The following is a 19,576-nucleotide window of genomic DNA, read 5'->3' as shown; positions in this document are numbered from 1 at the left end:
AGATGGCAGGGATTGCTAGGAGCAAAGAAAGAGAGATTATAGATAGAATGGAGTCTGCACGGATGGCAGGGAAAGTACAGGAAACATTGCCCTGTGTGAACTGTGCTGCTGATGTGACAGATTGCCTTATTGTTTAGTAAATTTCAACTGTTGGAAAAGAACCCTGACTCTGTGGTATTTCCTGGAACCTGGAAGTCAGAAGCTGGAGTGACAGACTGAAGGGATTCCAGAAGCGGAAGTGAGTACTTGGTTGCACACACCACACACACAGCACAAAGGACATTGTATTTCATCTGTAGGGTGCCAGGGTGTGGGAACACTACAGCCCATTGCCATGACTACCATGCTGGCAGCCTTACATAAGCAGCACATGGCAGTGACATCATGCCCTGCTTACAAGCAGAGGATAGTTGCCGGAATACTCACTGCTCTTTAATAGCAGGCACAGTATTCTCAGCCCCTGACTTGCTGCAGTGGCAAGGCGATCATGTGTGCCTGCTACTAAAGGTAATGAATATTTACTGCTCTCCACACCTATGGGATTGGAGAGCAGTGAATATTAATTCCCTTAAGTAGCAGGCACACATGATTGTACGGCCGTTGCAGTAAGCCAGTGGCTTTGACTACTGTGCACGCTATTAAAGAGAAATGAATATTCATTGTGAGCACAGTGAATACTCATTTCTCTTTAGCAGCGGGCAAAGGTGTTAGCTGCAGCAGCCAGCTACTGCCTCATGTGACCCGCTGCTCCGCTGCTGCCGCTTCCCCTCCGTCTTGTGGGACAATGACTCGAGTTTAAGCCGAGGTGAGCATTTTCAACATAAAAAATGTGCTGAAAAACTCGGCTTATGCTCGAGTATATACGGTATTACTGTCTAGGGCACTGGTTATAGCACTATGGGGCTTGTATATAGGTGGGGGAATGTGAGGAGGGGGCTGTGTTACATTTTGCAGGAATGCGTAATGGATGGAAGAAGACGTAATGACGGTCTGGACCGAATAAAAAGAAAAAAGGAAAATGAATAACAACAATCAGTAAAACGTAACTTCTGAGAGTCTCTACAGTACACCTATATGGTCTGCAGAGCAATGGTGTAGTACTGATATTAATAATATATGGTCATTCTATGGTCTAGTACAGAGGTTTTGGTTAATGATCAGTATGGCAGTATTATCACCACTGTACAGTATATCTGGTGATATTTATTTGTTATATTGTAACGTCATTAAATCTTATATAAAGTTATTATTGGAAATATAGATGGTATTCTTGATTTCCTGTAGGCAGGGTGCTATAGGTAATAGAGACCTTAATCTGAGGAAGGAGGCGGGTACGGCATGGGCCTGTGTGTTATGCCAAGGCTGAATTTTTGTCCCAGTCCATCCCTGATTGCAACCTTTTCTGCCTGTGAGCTGGAAGCTGAAGCTGAGAGGATCCGGCAAATGTGCCAGGACTCGCACACAGCTCTGCAGTGAGATCAGGAGAGCAAAAGCTGCCATTACATATCACACTGGTAACTCCCCCTTATATTTAAGCTCTTGAGATGAAGTTATGCTACAAGCAACATCCTCCTCAGCCTGAGAAAATATTCAGAAAAATTCCCACGCTAGAATTCATATGAGTTTATGACAGCAGGGGGCGCATCACCGCAAGTCTACGATGCTATGTTCCCCTGCATTCCATTCATTCCCCAGTTTTTACAACCAGGAGCAACAGCTGTATTAGCAGGCTCCTGGTTGTAAATGTATTTAACCCCTTCAGATGGATTTACAGTGTTGGACATGACTGAATGCCAGAGAGGTGTGGGATATTGTTGCTGTTAGGGCTGGCGGAATGCACCGGGTATATTTAGATATAATTATTGGTGTGTTTGCAGCCTGGGATCCACCATGCAGGAGACAAACCTGCTGCTAGCAAATGGCGGCAAAATATGGTGGTATAAGTGAACTCTGTTACTTCTCAGAGTCGCACAGAAGGGATAACACTGTGCCCTGTTAGCGTCACAGGGGAACACAGCTGCCTAACCGAGTAAAAGCAATCAGTGGTCAGGGAGTAGCAAGCACACAAACACCTCCTCTCCGGTGGAGCCAGAATTCTAATGGCTTTACGCCAGCCCTGAATTCACCATACAAAACACCTTAGCGGAGGTGCCGGTATTCTAGTGGCTTATTTCAGCTGGACCCTAACCACAAGCAGACAAGACCACGAGGGTCTTCAAGTGGATTAAGCATACAATAAAGATTTTAAAACACCATGTGTATTTATTTAATTAAAAAACTTTATTCATAATGTGTATGTATATTATTAAACCTTTACTACTATTGGATTAATAATGGATACGTGTCTTATTAACATCTCTCCATTATTAACCAGGCTTAATGTCACCTTATATTAGCAAGGTGACAATAACCCTTTATTACCCCATATCCCTCCGCTACTCAGGAGTGGGAAGAGAGAGGCTAAGTGTCAGAATAGGCGCATCTTACAGATGTGCCTTTTCTGGGGTGGCTGGGGGCAGATGTTTTTATCCAGGGGGGGCCCAATAACAATGGTCCCTTTCTAGGCTATTAATATCTGCCCTCAGTCACTGGCTTTCCCAATCTGGTGGAGAAAATTGCGTAGGAGCCAGTTTTTTCCGTAATTTAACCTTTTATTTTAACAGCTAGAGCTGTTATGATCTGGTGGCCTTGGAGCAGCATGAGACGTACTCTGGAGAAGGTGGTCCCTGTACTGACCGTAAACCTTGAACCTAGCAGCGCAACTAGAAGTAGCCGTGGCACAGCCTAAGATCTAACTACCTCTAAAGACAGAAACAAGAAACCTATCTTGCCTCAGAGAAAATCTCCAAAGGATAGATAGCCCCCCACAAATATTGACTGTGAGAGGAGAGGGAAATAACATACGCAGATATGAAATCAGATTTTAGCATAGGAGGCCATACTAGCTAAAAAGAAAGAATAGAACAGAGTACTATGCGGTCAGTATAAAAACACTAGAAAATATCCACCGCAGAAAATACGGATCACCACATCTGACTAAAGACATGGGGGGTATATCTGCATCTCCAGAGAAATAGCTAGGCTGCAAAAAATCCTTCACAGACCAAGCTGGACAAGACAAAAACATGAAAATGCACAGAACTATAAGGTCCACTGCAGGTGGACAGCAAAAACCAAGCCAGGACTTATCTTTGTAGAAAAACACAGCAAATTGGAGAGACCAGCAGGGAAGTGAATCCTTCAAGAACAATGGACAACTGGCACTGACTAAAGGATCCAGCAAAGCTATATACCCCAGTCAGTCTTGCAATTAGTAGACACAACTGTCCACTCCTGCAGTCCAGGCAAAACTGCATTACACTCTACAACCACCGGAGGGAGCCCAAAAGCTGAATTCACAACAATTCCCCCCTCCCCCTTGAGGAGGGGTCACCGAACCCTCACCAGAGCCCCCAGGCCAATCAGGATGAGCCCAATGAAAGGCACGAACCAAATCAATGGCATGGACATCAGAGGCAGAAACCCAAGAATTATCCTCCTGGCCATAACCCTTCCACTTGACAAGGTACTGAAGCTTCCGCCTCAAAAAACGGGAATCCAAAATCTTCTCAACAACATATTCCAACTCCCCATCGACCAATACAGGGGCCGGAGGATCAACAGAGGGAACAACGGGCTCCACATATTTCTGCAACAAAGATCTATGGAAGACATTATGAATAGCAAAAGAGGCCGGAAGCGCCAGGCGAAAGGACACCGGATTAATAATCTCAGAAATCCTATAAGGACCAATAAATCGAGGCTTAAACTTAGGGGAAGAAACCTTCATAGGAACATGACGGGAAGATAACCAAACCAGATCACCAACCCGAAGCCGGGAACCAACACACCGACGACGGTTAGCAAAACGCTGAGCCTCCTACTGAGACAGCACCAAATTGTCCACCACATAAGCCCAAATCTGCTGCAACCTGTCGACCACAGAATCCACACCAGGAAGGTCAGAAGGCTCAACCTGCCCAGAAGAAAAACGAGGATGAAAACCAAAATTACAAAAAAAAGGCGAAACCAATGTAGCCGAACTAGCCCGATTATTAAGGGCAAACTCGGCCAATGGCAAAAAAGCCACCCAATCATCCTGATCAGCAGACACAAAGCATCTCAAATAGGTCTCCAAGGTCTGATTAGTTTGCTCAGTCTGGCCATTTGTCTGAGGATGAAATGCAGAGGAAAAAGACAAATCAATGCCCAGCTTGGCACAAAAGGCCCGCCAAAACCTAGAAACAAACTGGGAACCTCTGTCGGACACAATATTCTCTGGAATACTATGCAAACGTACCACATGCTGAAAAAACAACGGAACCAAATCAGAAGAAGAAGGCAATTTAGGCAAAGGCACCAAATGAACCATCTTAGAAAATCGGTCACAGACAACCCAGATAACCGACATTCTTTGGGAAACAGGAAGATCGGAAATAAAATCCATAGAAATATGCGTCCAAGTTCTCTCAGGGACCGGCAATGGCAAAAGCAACCCGCTAGCGCGGGAACAGCAAGGCTTAGCCCGCGCACAAATCCCACAGGACTGCACAAAAGAACGCACATCCCGTGACAAAGAAGGCCACCAAAAGGACCTACCAACCAAATCTCTGGTACCAAAAATCCCAGGATGGCCAGCCAACACAGAACAATGAACCTCAGAAATCACTTTACTAGTCCATCTATCAGGAACAAACAGTTTCCCCACAGGACAGCGGTCAGGCTTATCAGCCTGAAATTCCTGAAGAGCCCATCGCAAATCAGGGGAGATGGCAGAAAGAATCACCCCTTCCTTCAAAATGCCGACCGGCTCAAGAACCCCAGGGGAATCAGGAAAAAAACTCCTAGAGAGGGCATCCGCCTTAACATTCTTAGTACCAGGAATGTACGAGACCACAAAATCAAAACGGGAGAAAAACAGGGACCATCGAGCCTGTCTAGGATTCAGCCGTTTGGCAGACTCGAGGTAAATCAGATTCTTATGATCGGTCAGGACCACAATACGGTGCTTGGCCCCCTCAAGCTAATGTCGCCACTCCTCAAATGCCCACTTCACAGCCAACAACTCCCGATTGCCGACATCATAATTGCGTTCCGCAGGCGAAAACTTCCGAGAAAAGAAGGCACACGGTTTCATCAAGGAACTATCAGAATTCCTCTGAGACAAAACGGCCCCTGCCCCAATCTCAGACGCGTCAACCTCAACCTGAAATGGAAGAGAAACATCTGGCTGACGCAACACAGGGGCAGAAGTAAATCGGCGTTTAAGCTCCTGAAAGGCAGAAACAGCTGCGGAGGACCAATTCGTCACATCAGCGCCTTTCTTGGTCAAATCGGTTAGAGGTTTAACCACACTGGAGAAGTTGGCAATGAAACGACGATAAAAATTAGCAAAGCCCAAGAATTTCTGAAGGCTCTTCACAGATGTGGGCTGAATCCAATCATGAATGGCCTGAACCTTAACCGGATCCATTTCTATAGATGAGGGAGAAAAAATGAAACCCAAAAAAGAAACCTTCTGCACTCCAAAGAGGCACTTTGACCCCTTCACAAACAAAGCATTATTATGGAGGATCTGAAATACCATCCTGACCTGTTTCACATGAGACTCCCAATCATTGGAAAAAATCAAAATATCATCCAAATATACAACCATGAATTTATCAAGATAACTCCGAAAGATATCATGCATGAAGGATTGGAACACAGATGGGGCATTAGAGAGTCCGAATGGCATCACAAGGTATTCAAAATGGCCTTCGGGCGTATTAAATGCAGTTTTCCATTCGTCACCCGGCTTGATACGAATAAGATAATATGCCCCTCGAAGGTCAATCTTAGTAAACCAGCTAGACCCCTTAATCCTAGCAAACAAATCAGTAAGCAAAGGCAAGGGGTATTGAAATTTAACCGTGATCTTATTCAAGAGGCGATAATCAATACAGGGTCTCAAGGAGCCATCCTTCTTGGCAACAAAAAAGAACCCCGCTCCCAACGGTGAAGAAGATGGCCGAATATGCTCTTTCTCCAAAGACTCCTTAATATAGCTCCGCATGGCGGTATGTTCAGGCACAGACAGGTTGAAAAGTCGGCCCTTAGGGAACTTACAACCTGGAATCAAATCAATAGCACAATCACAGTCCCTATGCGATGGAAGGGAACTGGATTTGGGCTCATAGAATACATCCTGGAAGTCAGACAAAAACTCAGGAACTTCAGAAGAGGGGGAAGAGGAGATTGACATCAAAGGAACCTGATCATGAACCCCCTGACATCCCCAACTAGTCACAGACATGGATTTCCAATCTAACACCGGATTATGTAGCTGCAACCATGGAAAACCCAGCACAATATCATCATGCAAATTATGCAACACCAGAAAACGACAATCTTCCTGATGGGCTGGCGCCATGCGCATGGTCAGCTGTGTCCAAAACTGAGGTTTATTTTTAGCCAACGATGTAGCATCAATGCCCCTCAAAGGAAAAGGGTTCTGCAAAGGCTGCAAGGGAAAACCACAACGTCTGGCAAATTCTAAGTCCATTAAGTTCAGAGCGGCGCCTGAATCCACAAATGCCATGACAGAAAATGATGATAATGAGCAGATCAAGGTCACAGATAACAGAAATTTAGGTTCTATAGTACTGATAGCAACAGAACTAGCGATTCTCTTAGTACGCCTAGGGCAATCAGAAATAACATGAGCAGAATCGCCGCAGTAAAAACACAACCTATTCTGACGCCTGAATGTTTGACGTTCAGCTCTAGACAAAATCCTATCACACTGCATAGGCTCAGGGCTCCGCTCAGAGGACAACGCCACAGTGTGCACAATTCTGCGCTCGCGCAAGCGCCGATCAATCTGAATGGCCAGAGACATAGAATCACTCAGACCAGCAGGCGTGGGGAACCCCACCATAACATCTTTAACGGATTCAGAAAGACCCTTTCTGAAAATTGCCGCCAAGGCATCCTCATTCCATTTAGTCAGTAAAGACCATTTTCTAAATTTCTGGCAATACAATTCTGCCGCTTCTTGACCTTGACACAGGGCTAACAAGATTTTCTCAGCCTGATCCACAGAATTAGGCTCATCATACAACAACCCCAATGCCTGAAAGAACGAATCAACATTAAGCAAAGCAGGATTGCCAGATTCCAGGGAAAATGCCCAATCCTGTGGGTCACCACGCAGCAGAGATATGATGATTTTAACCTGCTGAATAGGATCACCAGAAGACCGGGGTCTTAATGCAAAAAACAGTTTACAGTTATTTTTGAAACTCAAAAATTTGGATCTGTCACCAAAGAATAAATCAGGAGTGGGAATCTTAGGTTCTAAGGCAGGAGTCTGAACAATAAAATCTGAAATACCCTGTACCCTAGCAGCAAGTTGATCCACCCGAGAAACTAACTCCTGAACATTCATGTTAATACTAGACTCCGTAGCCACCCAGAGGTAAAGAGGGAGGAACAGACCAAACAGGCTAAGGAAAAAAAATGGCTCAAAATCTTTCCACCCTTCTTCTGAAATGCAATTAACTCATTGTTGGCCAGTTGTACTGTTATGATCTGGTGGCCTTGGAGCAGCATGAGACGTACTCTGGAGAAGGTGGTCCCTGTACTGACCGCAAACCCTGAACCTAGCAGCGCAACTAGAAGTAGCCGTGGGGGGTACCTAACACTCGCTAGACCCCTCGGCACAGCCTAAGATCTAACTACCCCTAAAGACAGAAACAGGAAACCTATCTTGCCTCAGAGAAAATCCCCAAAGGATAGATAGCCCCCCACAAATATTGACTGTGAGAGGAGAGGGAAATAACATACGCAGATATGAAATCAGATTTTAGCATAGGAGGCCATACTAGCTAAAAAGAAAGAATAGAACAGAGTACTATGCAGTCAGTATAAAAACACTAGAAAATATCCACTGCAGAAAATACGGATCACCGCATCTGACTAAAGACATGGGGGGTATATCTGCATCTCCAGAGAAATAGCTAGGCTGCAAAAAATCCTTCACAGACCAAGCTGGACAAGACAAAAACATGAAAATGCACAGAACTATAAGGTCCACTGCAGGTGGACAGCAAAAACCAAGCCAGGATTTATCTTTGTAGAAAAACACAGCAAACTGGAGAGACCAGCAGGGAAGTGAATCCTTCAAGAACAATGGACAACTGGCACTGACTAAAGGATCCAGCAAAGCTATATACCCCAGTCAGTCTTGCAATTAGTAGACACACCTGTCCACTCCTGCAGTCCAGGCACAACTGCATTACCCTCTACAACCACCGGAGGGAGCCCAAAAGCTGAATTCACAACGTAGAGCCACCAAATTATGCACACAGAGACTTCTAACATTATTAGTGAGGAATATGTAAAAAAAATAAGGGATATGAAATGGTTTACTTTATATAAACCATGTCTCATATCATGTCGGGTTTGATAAGGAGATAGCAAAAGCCGGCAATTGAATTACCGGCTTTTAAGCTATCTAGCTCTGTATTAAATATAAATATATATATATATATATATATATATATATGTCTCACTGACATATATATATATATATATATATATATATATATATAGACTGGATATACGTGTATGTTTTCACAAATATTTGAGCCCATGGATCCATTCTATGTCCATTTTGCAAGCCGGCGAGATTGCAGTGCGGATGCCATACGGATGGCACACGGATAATTTTTAAGGGCATAAATCGCATCCTCACGTTGAATATGGATCACTGTTCAGGAACTTTTCTGCATATTACACTTGTAAAATACGGACCGAATTTCCCTACGCTAAGTGTGACCCCGGCCTTACAGAGCAGAGAACTATCCGGTCAGCAATATTATTTATTGTGTCACAAGTATTCATATGCTTACATGTTTTAACCAATGTTTGTCCGATATTAGGATACAATACAGCGCAAATACAACATTTTGATCATTTGCATTTACCATTTAGGGACAAAAAGGGTGGTATTGTCCCATTATTTGCAGTGGGTATCCTAACAACGCTAGCGCCCACGGTTTATTTTCATTTTTATTTTTATGTATTCTATTATGTTCCCTGCTCCCTGTCCACTCATTTGCTTGCTGGAGACAAAAGCGGACAATTGTGACCTGTTTTTGGTAGTACTATTGTCCAGATGGCTGCTGATGTTACCTGCTCCCACATTCTTTGCCATGGTATGTCTTTTTTTCCTTTAGACTACCCCATCCATTGCCTGTGCCACTTTTTTGTTTACCATGCATTTTGTACACAATTTAATTTACAAAAAAGGTTGACCACACTTGTCCAACTCTTGAGAAAAAGGAATAAACAAGAAATGCTAGGTATGGTACATGTGATGCCCATAAAGTCTAAAACACATTTATGTGCCCATAGAATTGGTGTGCTGTGTAGTGTCTCAAATTTCATTAAATTAAACAGTTGTGAGAAAACAGTCCTGCCGATTTAAATTTGGAGATGTAGGGTTTTGTTCAATTTTTTGATAGCCAAATTAAATCCTGCTGGCCAAAAAGGAAGTCTAGATGCTAGATACACTCCCAGGAAGACAAATGAATCAAGAAAACAGCCCACAATGTTGTTGTTTTGTGAATGCTTTTCACATTGGACTACTATAACAGGTATGCAAAATGTGAAACAAGTGTATCTTTTTTGTTATTTTATTTTATTTTTAATTACTATTCACCATCCTGTGACAAAAAGACCTAACCAAAAAGGCTATGCTGGCAGGAAAGTATATGCCCAGAAGGCAAAATTAGTCTAGGAAAGCAGGTATGCAAAAAGTAAAATGTGTCAATCTCCTATCATGGGGGTTTCCTTGCCTGTCTCTGTGTATGTTGCGTTTTATACATGTCTGTCTTTTAAAAGTTATATTGTATTTACCGTATTTTTCGGATTATAAGACGCACTTTTTTCCACAAAATTTTGGGGGAAAATGGGGGTGCGTCTTATAATGTGTATATACCTTACCGATACCATTGCTGCAGGCCACAGGCTGAGATGAGGGGGTGCTGTGTGGGGGTCTCCGGTGCAATGTGGGGGTCTTTGGTGCCGTGTGGGGGTCTCCGGTGCTGCTGCATGGGTCTCCGGTGCTGCCAGGGGCTCTGCCATCATTTTGTGAAAGGCTAGAGCCCCACGCCGTTCCATGGTTTCCTGGGCGGTGGACTCTGGGAAAATGGCCGCTGGGGGGTGGCGCATGCGCAGATGGAGATCTCGGTACCAAGATCTAGGGAGATAAGATCTTAGAGCTGAAATCTCATCTCCCGAGATCTTGGTTATTATGAAGATGTGATATGTAAGTTTATATTTTTTAATATGCAAAAATTTCTACATTCATGTTTTTTCAGTCAAGATGGGGTGCAGAGTGTACATTAATGACAAGAAAATGAACTTTTTTGAATTTACCAAATGGCTGCAATGAAACAAAGAGTAAAAAATTTAAAGGGGTCTAAATACTTTCCGTACCCACTGTACTTGTCAGAGAAAAGAGAAATGATGCTCCCTGAGTCAACCTGGTACCTCCTCCATCCCCTTGTCCCTCCTGCTCCGTCCCCCGGCCCGGCGCCATCTTCCTAGATGAAAAAATGGCAGGCACAGGAGCAGTTCACTTCCCAAGATCTGCCGGCAGGCATCAATCGGACATTTTTCCTATTGACTCCTTTTGATCAGTGTGATAGATACTATCACAGTGATCAACATTAAAAAGTAGTAAATCAAACCCCCCTTTGTCACCAACTTAGTTAGATAAAAATGATAAAATATATATTTTTTGTCCATTCTTTGCAGTTGGGTTTAGGGTTACGGTTAGCTATGTTACTATGTTAGGGTTGGAGTTAGTGCTGTTTTAGGATTAGGGGTGTGTTAGCATTAAGGTTGCGTTAGGGTGGGGGTTAGGGTTGTGTTATGATTAGGGGTGTGTTAGGGTTGATGTTACAGTTGGGGTTAGAACTGGGGGTTTAGCAAAAATAAAAAAAATTGACAATATGAAGGTTAGTGTTGAGCGTAAGTGCTCTCTACTCGTATTTGCATCAGATGCTCAGATATGCACGGAGTATTGCAGATCCCCACACTTTTTTGGGTTTTTTAGCTGTGAAACATGTTGGGTGGGAAATTGAGCACCCGTGACATTTGGTGCATACCCGAGCACCCGCTGCAAACTGGAGTAGCGAGCACTTGCACTCAACACTAATGAGAATATATTCAGTATGATGATCTAATGTTATCAACACTCTGTGTCATATATTGTCAGGGCCAACGTCAGCACACAAAATGTGAAACAAGTGTATCTTGAGCACCTGAGCAAGTGCTGTGGCCCTGGCAAGATGGGGGGCCCATTCATGATATGGTACACTGAAGCTCTGGGGGGCCCCTGCAGGCAGGGCTGGCATTAGGGGCAGGCAGCTGCCTAGGGCCCCCACTACCCCATGGGCCCTCAGCTATCGGCACATCATGCAGCTGCTATGGGGCCCCTGAGAGGCAGGGGGGCCCACCTGCTGCCAGCGCCGACTCCCCTGCCACATTTAACTATACCCGCATCTGCCGCTACAGTTCAAAGCAATGATGGAGGAGAGAACGTCAGCTGACGCTCCCTCTCCCATGATTCCCTGCTCTGCCTCTGACATTGCGGGTGCACGATGACGTCATTGTACACTCGCTGTGTGCCAGGCAGTGCAGCCACTGAGACAGGAGCAGGGAGCAGTGCAGGCACGAGGAAAGGTGAGGAGTGTGGGGTTTTTTTGGTATTTTTTACTAGAACAATGAGTACTGGACTGTGGGGCCATTCTCGGGGAGAGATACGGGCTGTGTTACATACTATGTGGCTGTGCTATATACTGCGTGGGCTGTGTTATATACTATGTGGCTGTGTTACATACTATGTGGCTGTGCTATATACTTTGTGGGCTGTGTTATATGCTACATGGCTGTGCTCTATACTACATGGCTGTGTTATATACTATGTGGCTGTGCTATATACTACGTGGGCTGTGCTATATACTACATGGGCTGTGTTACATACTACATGGCTGTGCTATATACTACATGGCTGTGTTATATACTACGTGGGCTGTGTTATATACTACGTAGCTGTGCTATATACTACGTGGGCTGTGTTATATGCTATGTGGGCTGTGTTATATGCTACGTGGATGTGCTATATACTACGTGGGCTGTGTTATATACTATGTGGGCTGTGTTATATACTACGTGGCTGTGCTATATAGTAAGTTGGCTGTGTTATATGCTACGTGGTGAGGAGTGTGTTTTTTTTTTTTTTTTTTACCATAACAGTGAGTACTGAACTGTGGGGCCATTCTCGGGGGGGATACGGGCTGTGTTACATACTACATGGCTGTGCTATATACTCCGTGGGCTGTGCTATATACTACGTGGCTGTGCTATATGCAACAACAATATGGATAAACAGTGGCATTAACCTCTGATTCCAAAGAAGAGAACCATAAGAATATCGTTAAAATACCATTTATTAATAATATTAAAAAAGTTACAGAAGATAAATTTACAAAAAATACCCCAGGGGGCCGAAACAACACCCTATAGAAGAATATGCATAGCAATCCGACTGCAAACTGAAAAATCCACCAAAGGTTCAATAAATCCGTAAATATATAATGTATATCCAGATCCACCTGCAGCCTCTATCCACGAATTTACTACTGCGGTGAGAGCTTTTGTACTTTGTAATTAATTGTACTATCTACTTGTACTATCTACTATCTACTATCTACCTGTCTGCACTTTATACTAAGTATTCCCCGTAGGGATGCAATATATGATTATATAGGCGCAATGACAGGCATCAGGTGGATCTGGATATACATTATATATTTACGGATTTATTGAACCTTTGGTGGATTTTTCAGTTTGCAGTCGGATTGCTATGCATATTCTTCTATAGGGTGTTGTTTCGGCCCCCTGGGGTATTTTTTGTAAATTTATGTTCTGTAACTTTTTTAATATTATTAATAAATGGTATTTTAACGATATTCTTATGGTTCTCTTCTTTGGAATCAGAGGTTAATGCCACTGTTTATCCATATTGTTGTTGCATTTAGTATTTGAAGTGCCATATGGTAATTTTGTGGACATAATATTGAAAATAGTGGCTGTGCTATATACTACGTGGGCTGTGTTATATACTACATGGGCAGTTTTATACACTACATGGCTGTGTTATATACTATGTGGCTGTGAAATATACTACATGCCTGTGCTATATACTATGTGGGCTGTGTTATATACTATGTGGCTGTGCTATATACTACGTGGCTGTGATATATACTGCGTGGCTGTGCCACATGCTACCCATTTTGCACTTTTACAAATGTTCTATGTTAATACTTTCTAATGTTTACTTTAAAAAGTTTTCCATTGCAAAATTGTCATATTCAATGTATGCTTTTTTTTCTTGCAGTTAGCAAGTTCAGCTAACAAAAAAATACCTACTGGTAACTGAGGAAGAGGGAGTTGGTCACAAAAATTGGCATATAAGGGGTTGACTTATGTAAAGCCCCTCTGCTGTATGGTATTGTAGAATTTACAATAGCTATCACTCATATAAGAAGTGAAATCTGGCATTGTACTATACCTATATTTCTCTGCTGTATCTGTGCATCATGAATCGTGGTATATGTTAAAGGGGGGGCCCACTGAGACTCTTTTGCCCGGGGCCCTCAAAAACCTGGAGCCGGCCCTTATACCTGTGGGTTCAAAATGCACTGGATAAAATACTTGAGGGATGTGGTTCCCAAAAAGAGGTCACGTATGGGGGGTTTCTACTGTTTAGGCACATCAGGAGCTCTCCAAACGCGATATGATGCCCTCTAATTGTTCCAGCAAATTTTGCATTCAAAACTCAAATAGCACTCCTTCCCTTCCAAGCTCTGCCATGTGCCCAAAAAGTGGTTTTCCCCCACATATAGGGTATAGGCATGCTCAGGAGAAATTGCACAACACATTTTGGGGTTAATTATTTCCTGGTATCCTTGTGAAAAAAAAATGGATCTAAATTAATTTTCTTGTGAAAAAAAGTTAAATGTCCTTTTTTATTTCCACATTCCAAAAATTCCTGTGGAGCACATGAAGGGTTAATAGACTTCTTGAATGTGGTTTTGAGCACCTTGAGGGGTGCAGTTTTTAGAATGGTGTTGCTTTTGGGTATTTTCTGTCATAGAGACCGCTCAAAGTCACTTCAAATGTGAGGTGGTCCCTAAAAAAATGGTTTTGTAAATTGTTTTTTGAAAAATGAGAAATCGCTGGTCAACGTTTAACCCTTATAACTTAGCAAAAAAATTTGTTTCAAAAATTGATGTAAAGTAGATATGGGGAAAATGCTTTTTATTAACTATTTTGTGTGACATATATCTCTGATTTAAGAGTATAAGAATTCAAAGTTGGAAAAGTGCAAAATTTCCAAACTTTTTGACAAAAATGTTTTCACAAATAGATGCAAATTATAGCAAATCAATTTTACCACTCTCATGAAGTACAAGATGTCACGAAAAAACATTCTCAGAGTCAGTGGGATATGTTGAAGCATTCCAGAGTTATAACCTCATAAAATGGTCAAAATTGTAAAATTTAGCTTGGTCATTAAGGTCAAAATTGGCTCCGTCATTAAGCAGTTAAAGAAAACCTATCAGCAGGGTATTCCTAATTAAAGTGAAGGCATGGCTATATTGCAGGCACTGTGATACAGATTAAAATAACTGTGGTGAAGATATCCATTTTGTGTTTTTTGTTTAATCAGCGCTTCAAGTTTTCTTGCAATGATATTTCTGTACAGCTGGATGAGACTGAGTAGTGTCTTTTCATCCTGCTCTGGCCCTCTATCTGCCTACTGTTTTTGAATGACAGGACATCGATCTATAAGAGACTTGCCTCTTATTTTTGTGGACAGCAACAAACAACAAAAAACAGCAGTTCTACAAGAAAATGGCACCATCAGTGGCGCATGCGTGGTCACATTTTGCTCACGGGCTGGTGGTCTGCACGTAGTGGGTGGTGCATGCGCAGATTGAGAAGTAGGATTGATGACTTGTAGAAGTGCATGCGCTGCCGATGGTGCCATTTTCTTGAAAACCTGCTGTTTTATCGAAGACCACAAAAATTACTACACCAGCTTGCGATTTGAAATAGTAGGTACATCACCGACAGATCGGTGCCATGTCCTTCAAATACAAGAAGGTAGATGGAGGGCCAGAGCAGGGAGAAAAGACCCTACCCACAGCCACATCGCAATGTATGGAAATATCATTACAAGACTTCAAATGCAGATTAACCAAAACCCCAAAATGGATTTCTTCACCACAGGTATTATTTTAATCAGTATCACATTGCTGATATGGCAGAGGGGGAGTGTTTTTTTTTGTTTTTTTCAGCTGCTTCATTTGTGCTCCACGGCTAAGGAGCAGATCAGGTATATTTCTTCATGATGCTGCTCCTCCTACTGTTGCTACCCTATTTTTTCAGGCTGCAACCCATCCTGACATGTGACTAGGTCAGGTTGCAGCTTGACATATGTCTATCACATTTTTTGAGAACCCCTTTATTACATTTGCACATTTTATTGTAACTTGATAACAACTTTGTGTGAGATGCAAGTTTAGTGGGAGGTAAGTATTTGTATCAACAAAATAGCTACTGAACTAGGTGATACTTATATATGCGCCTTGGCCAGCAGATCTGGCAGAGTGGTTGGGTGACTGGTGAAGTTTAGGATTAGTCCACATTAATTAGCATATGCATATACAGTACAAACCAAAAGTTTGGACACACCTTCTCATTTAAAGATTTTTCCGTATTTTCATGACTATGAAAATTGTAAATTCACACTGAAGGCATCAAAACTATGAATTAACACATGGGGAATTATATACTTAACAAAAAAGTGTGAAGCAACTGAAAATACATCATATATTCTAGGTTCTTCAAAGTAGCAACCTTTTCTTTGATGACTGCTTTGCACACTCTTGGCATTCTCTTGATGAGCTTCAAGAGGTAGTCACCAGAAATGGTTTTCACTTCACAGGTGTGCCCTGTCAGGTTTAATAAGTGGGATTTCTTGCCTTATAAATGGGGTTGGGACCATCAGTTATGTTGAGCAGAAATCTAATGGATACACAGCTGATAGTCCTACTGAATAGACTGTTAGAATTTGTATTATGGCAAGAAAAAAGCAGCTAACTAAAGAAAAACGAGTGGCCATCATTACTTTAAGAAATGAAAGTATGTCAGTCCGAAAAATTGGGAAAACTTTGAAAATGTCCCCAAGTGCAGTTGCAAAAACCATCAAGCGTGACAAAGAAACTGGGTCACGTGAGGACCACCCCAGAAAAGGAAGACCAAGAGTCACATCTGCTTCTGAGGATAAGTTTATCCGAGTCACTAGCCACAGAAATTGCAGGTTAACAGCAGCTCAGATTAGAGACCAGGTCAATGCCACACAGAGTTCTAGCAGCAGACACATCTCTACAACAACTGTTAAGAGCAGACTTTGTGCAGCAGGCCTTCATGGTAAAATAGCTGCTAGGAAACCACTGCTAAGGACAGGCAACAAGCAGAAGAGACTTGTTTGGGCTAAAGAACACAAGGAATGGACATTAGACCAGTGGAAATCTGTGCTTTGGCCTGATGAGTCCAAATTTGAGATCTTTGGTTCCAACCACCGTGTCTTTGTGCAACACAGAAAATGTCAACGGATGGACTCTACATGCCTGGCTCCCACCGTGAAGCATGGAGGAGGAGGTGTGATGGTGTGGGGATGCTTTGCTGGTGACACTGTTGGGGATTTATTCAAAATTGAAGGCATACTGAACCAGCATGGCTATCACAGCATTTTCCAGTGGCATACTATTCCATCTGGTTTGCATTTAGTTGGACCATCATGTATTTTTCAACAAGACAATGACCCCAAACACACCTCCAGGCTGTGTAAGGGCTATTTGACCAAGAAGGAGAGTGATGGGGTGCTACGCCAGATGACCTGGTCTCCATAGTTACCAGACCTGAACCCAATCGAGATGGTTTTGGGTGAGCTGGACCGCAGAGTGAAGGCAAAATGGCCAACAAGTGCTAAGCATCTCTGGGAACTCCTTCAAGATTGTTGGAAGACCATTCCCGGTGACTACCTCTTGAAGCTCATCAAGAGAATGCCAAGAATGTGCAAAGCAGTCATCAAAGCAAAAGGTACCACCAAGACAATTCCTCTATAGAAAATAGACTATGATCCTCTTCACAATCAAATAACTAATACCAACAGAGACAGTGAAGTCAAACACGATCAAATTATATAATCAAATTAGCAAAAGGTGGCTACTTTGAAGAACCTAGAATATAAGACATAATTTCATTTGTTTCACACTTTTTTGTTAAGTATATAATTCCACATGGGTTAATTCATAGTTTTGATGCCTTCAGTGTGAATGTACAATTTTCATAGTCATGAAAATACAGAAAAATCTTTAAATGAGAAGGTAACATAGTAACATAGTAACATAGTTAGTAAGGCCGAAAAAAGACATTTGTCCATCCAGTTCAGCCTATGTTCCATCATAATAAATCCCCAGATCTACGTCCTTCTACAGAACCTAATAATTGTATGATACAATATTGTTATGCTCCAGGTGTGTCCAACCTTTTGGTCTGTACTCTATATTAGAAGACAGCAAGGAGAATATTAATTAGGGCTCATACTCACTTGCGTGAAATACGGCCGAGTCTCGCATGGTAACACCCAGCTCTGCCGCCGGCACTTGGGAGCGTGCAGCTCCATGTATTGCTATGCTGCCACACGCTCCGCTCTGAAGTGCTGGTGGCAGAGCCAGGTTTTAACATGCGAAACTCAGCTGTATTTCACCCAAGTGAGTATGAGCCCTTAATGAGTAATTCATCAATAGGAAAGCTGTTATTCTGTTATTTCAATACATATTCTATGTAGAATTCCTCATTTGTGTGTGTAAATGTGAAATATTCACATATAAAGCTTAGTAATACCTCACCAAGTAATTTTTGCAGAGATGATAGCAGCCAGATTTGTAGTAAAGTCTAATTTTACCGATGAAATCATAATATTTGATTAAATGTTCTGCCGTTACTATCGGTTAAATGCCATGACTCTCCATGGTGCGTATTTTCTAAAGAATGGAAATGATTAGGGTCTAATTTTGCACCACTCTTTATCTATATTTGAAGTGACATGTAACTGTATCATACTGGGTATCCTAATGGTAAAAGAGTTTACATGTAAGTCATGCCCTGCAGAGTATAATTTGCTGGAAAGATAATAATGAAGATAAAAATTAAATATAATGAAGAAGAAAATACTGTGCCTTTATTCTGGTTCTACATTTGACAATTTGCTACATGAGTTGAAAAGAAAAAAGTGTGGACAATTAAAACAACAAATCTGCAAATACGCTTTGGTATTGTAAAATTAGAATTATTCACTTCAATTATGCTGATAGTATTGCTTAGTAAAGTCTATTATTACTTTAACGGCTCATGTTGTGATATTCATACATAATTGTGTTTATAATTATACATTATAACCAAAATGTAATGTAAATGTTTCCTGTGGATTCTGTGAAACCTTTTTTGATCTCACTTCCCCTCCCGATTCATTCTCACTTCCCCTCCCGTTTGTAACCATTAGGCTGAGTTTAGTATTTTCTTCCAAAGCAATGAAATTAACATTGTAGCATCTTGTTATTTCAGGCTCCCTTCTTAGATATGAATTTGATCCTGTAATGAAATATACGCATCACCTAAGCTATTTATAGCACATAATATTTGCTAGCAAGGGAATAAATGGTACACAAATAGACAGCTTCCGCCCACCAACATGACCCATTTAACTTAGGACGCAATGTTCTCCAGATTTGATTCACATTCATTTTCCAGATGCAAAAGGCTGGGTTAAAGTTTTCAAAATAATTTACATATGTTTTTTTTTTCATCCTAATTATCTAATTAGACTACATACAGTCAAATAGCCCATTTTTTTCTTCAGATTTATGTTGGTAATTGATCTCTGTAATACACTATGTTTAAATAATGGGTATTAATATGAATTCTATGTATCATTCTTCCAGTTTTAAATGCTCGCAAAATAATGTGCATAATGAAAGCTGCATATTCTGGCTTAGTAGATAAATAGGTGGTATCTGCAGAATTTTAAATTATACTTATTGTGTTTGACCCTCAAATTTGTAGATACGAACATGAAAGCTGTAAACCACAATCAAAAAGTGCATTGTCTACAGTCAATGAAACTTACCTGGGGATATGGTGATGTCCTGGATTTAGACTTTGTACTAGTTAGACGTGATTTATTATTCTTCCGACTATCGTTTATGGTTGGATTAGAATTTGCATAAGAAAATGTTGGCTTTGTTGTGACTTGATCTAAAGACAGCTGAAGTCCTTTGTATTCTGTATCTCTGTATAAGAAACAGCATATATTAAGTATGTTTCATATCTCTAATATAGAAAAAGCATG

General features: G+C 41.8%; 1 protein-coding gene across 1 annotated transcript in view; it reads right to left on the bottom strand.

The window, feature by feature from the left end:
- The window catches only part of SIM1 (SIM bHLH transcription factor 1), a 195,285-nt gene that overhangs the window by 38,756 nt on the left and 136,953 nt on the right, over positions 1–19,576 (bottom strand). Inside the window, exon 9 of the mRNA XM_069767988.1 lies at positions 19,355–19,517. Coding sequence (XP_069624089.1) covers positions 19,355–19,517 — 163 coding nt within the window. The remainder of the gene's footprint in view (positions 1–19,354; positions 19,518–19,576) is intronic.

The sequence above is a fragment of the Ranitomeya imitator genome, chromosome 5, assembly GCF_032444005.1.
Source record: "Ranitomeya imitator isolate aRanImi1 chromosome 5, aRanImi1.pri, whole genome shotgun sequence".
In the NCBI taxonomy this organism is placed as follows: Eukaryota; Metazoa; Chordata; class Amphibia; order Anura; family Dendrobatidae; genus Ranitomeya; species Ranitomeya imitator.
Note: the sequence above shows the minus strand (reverse complement) of the source record. Positions and strands in the feature narration are given on the sequence as shown.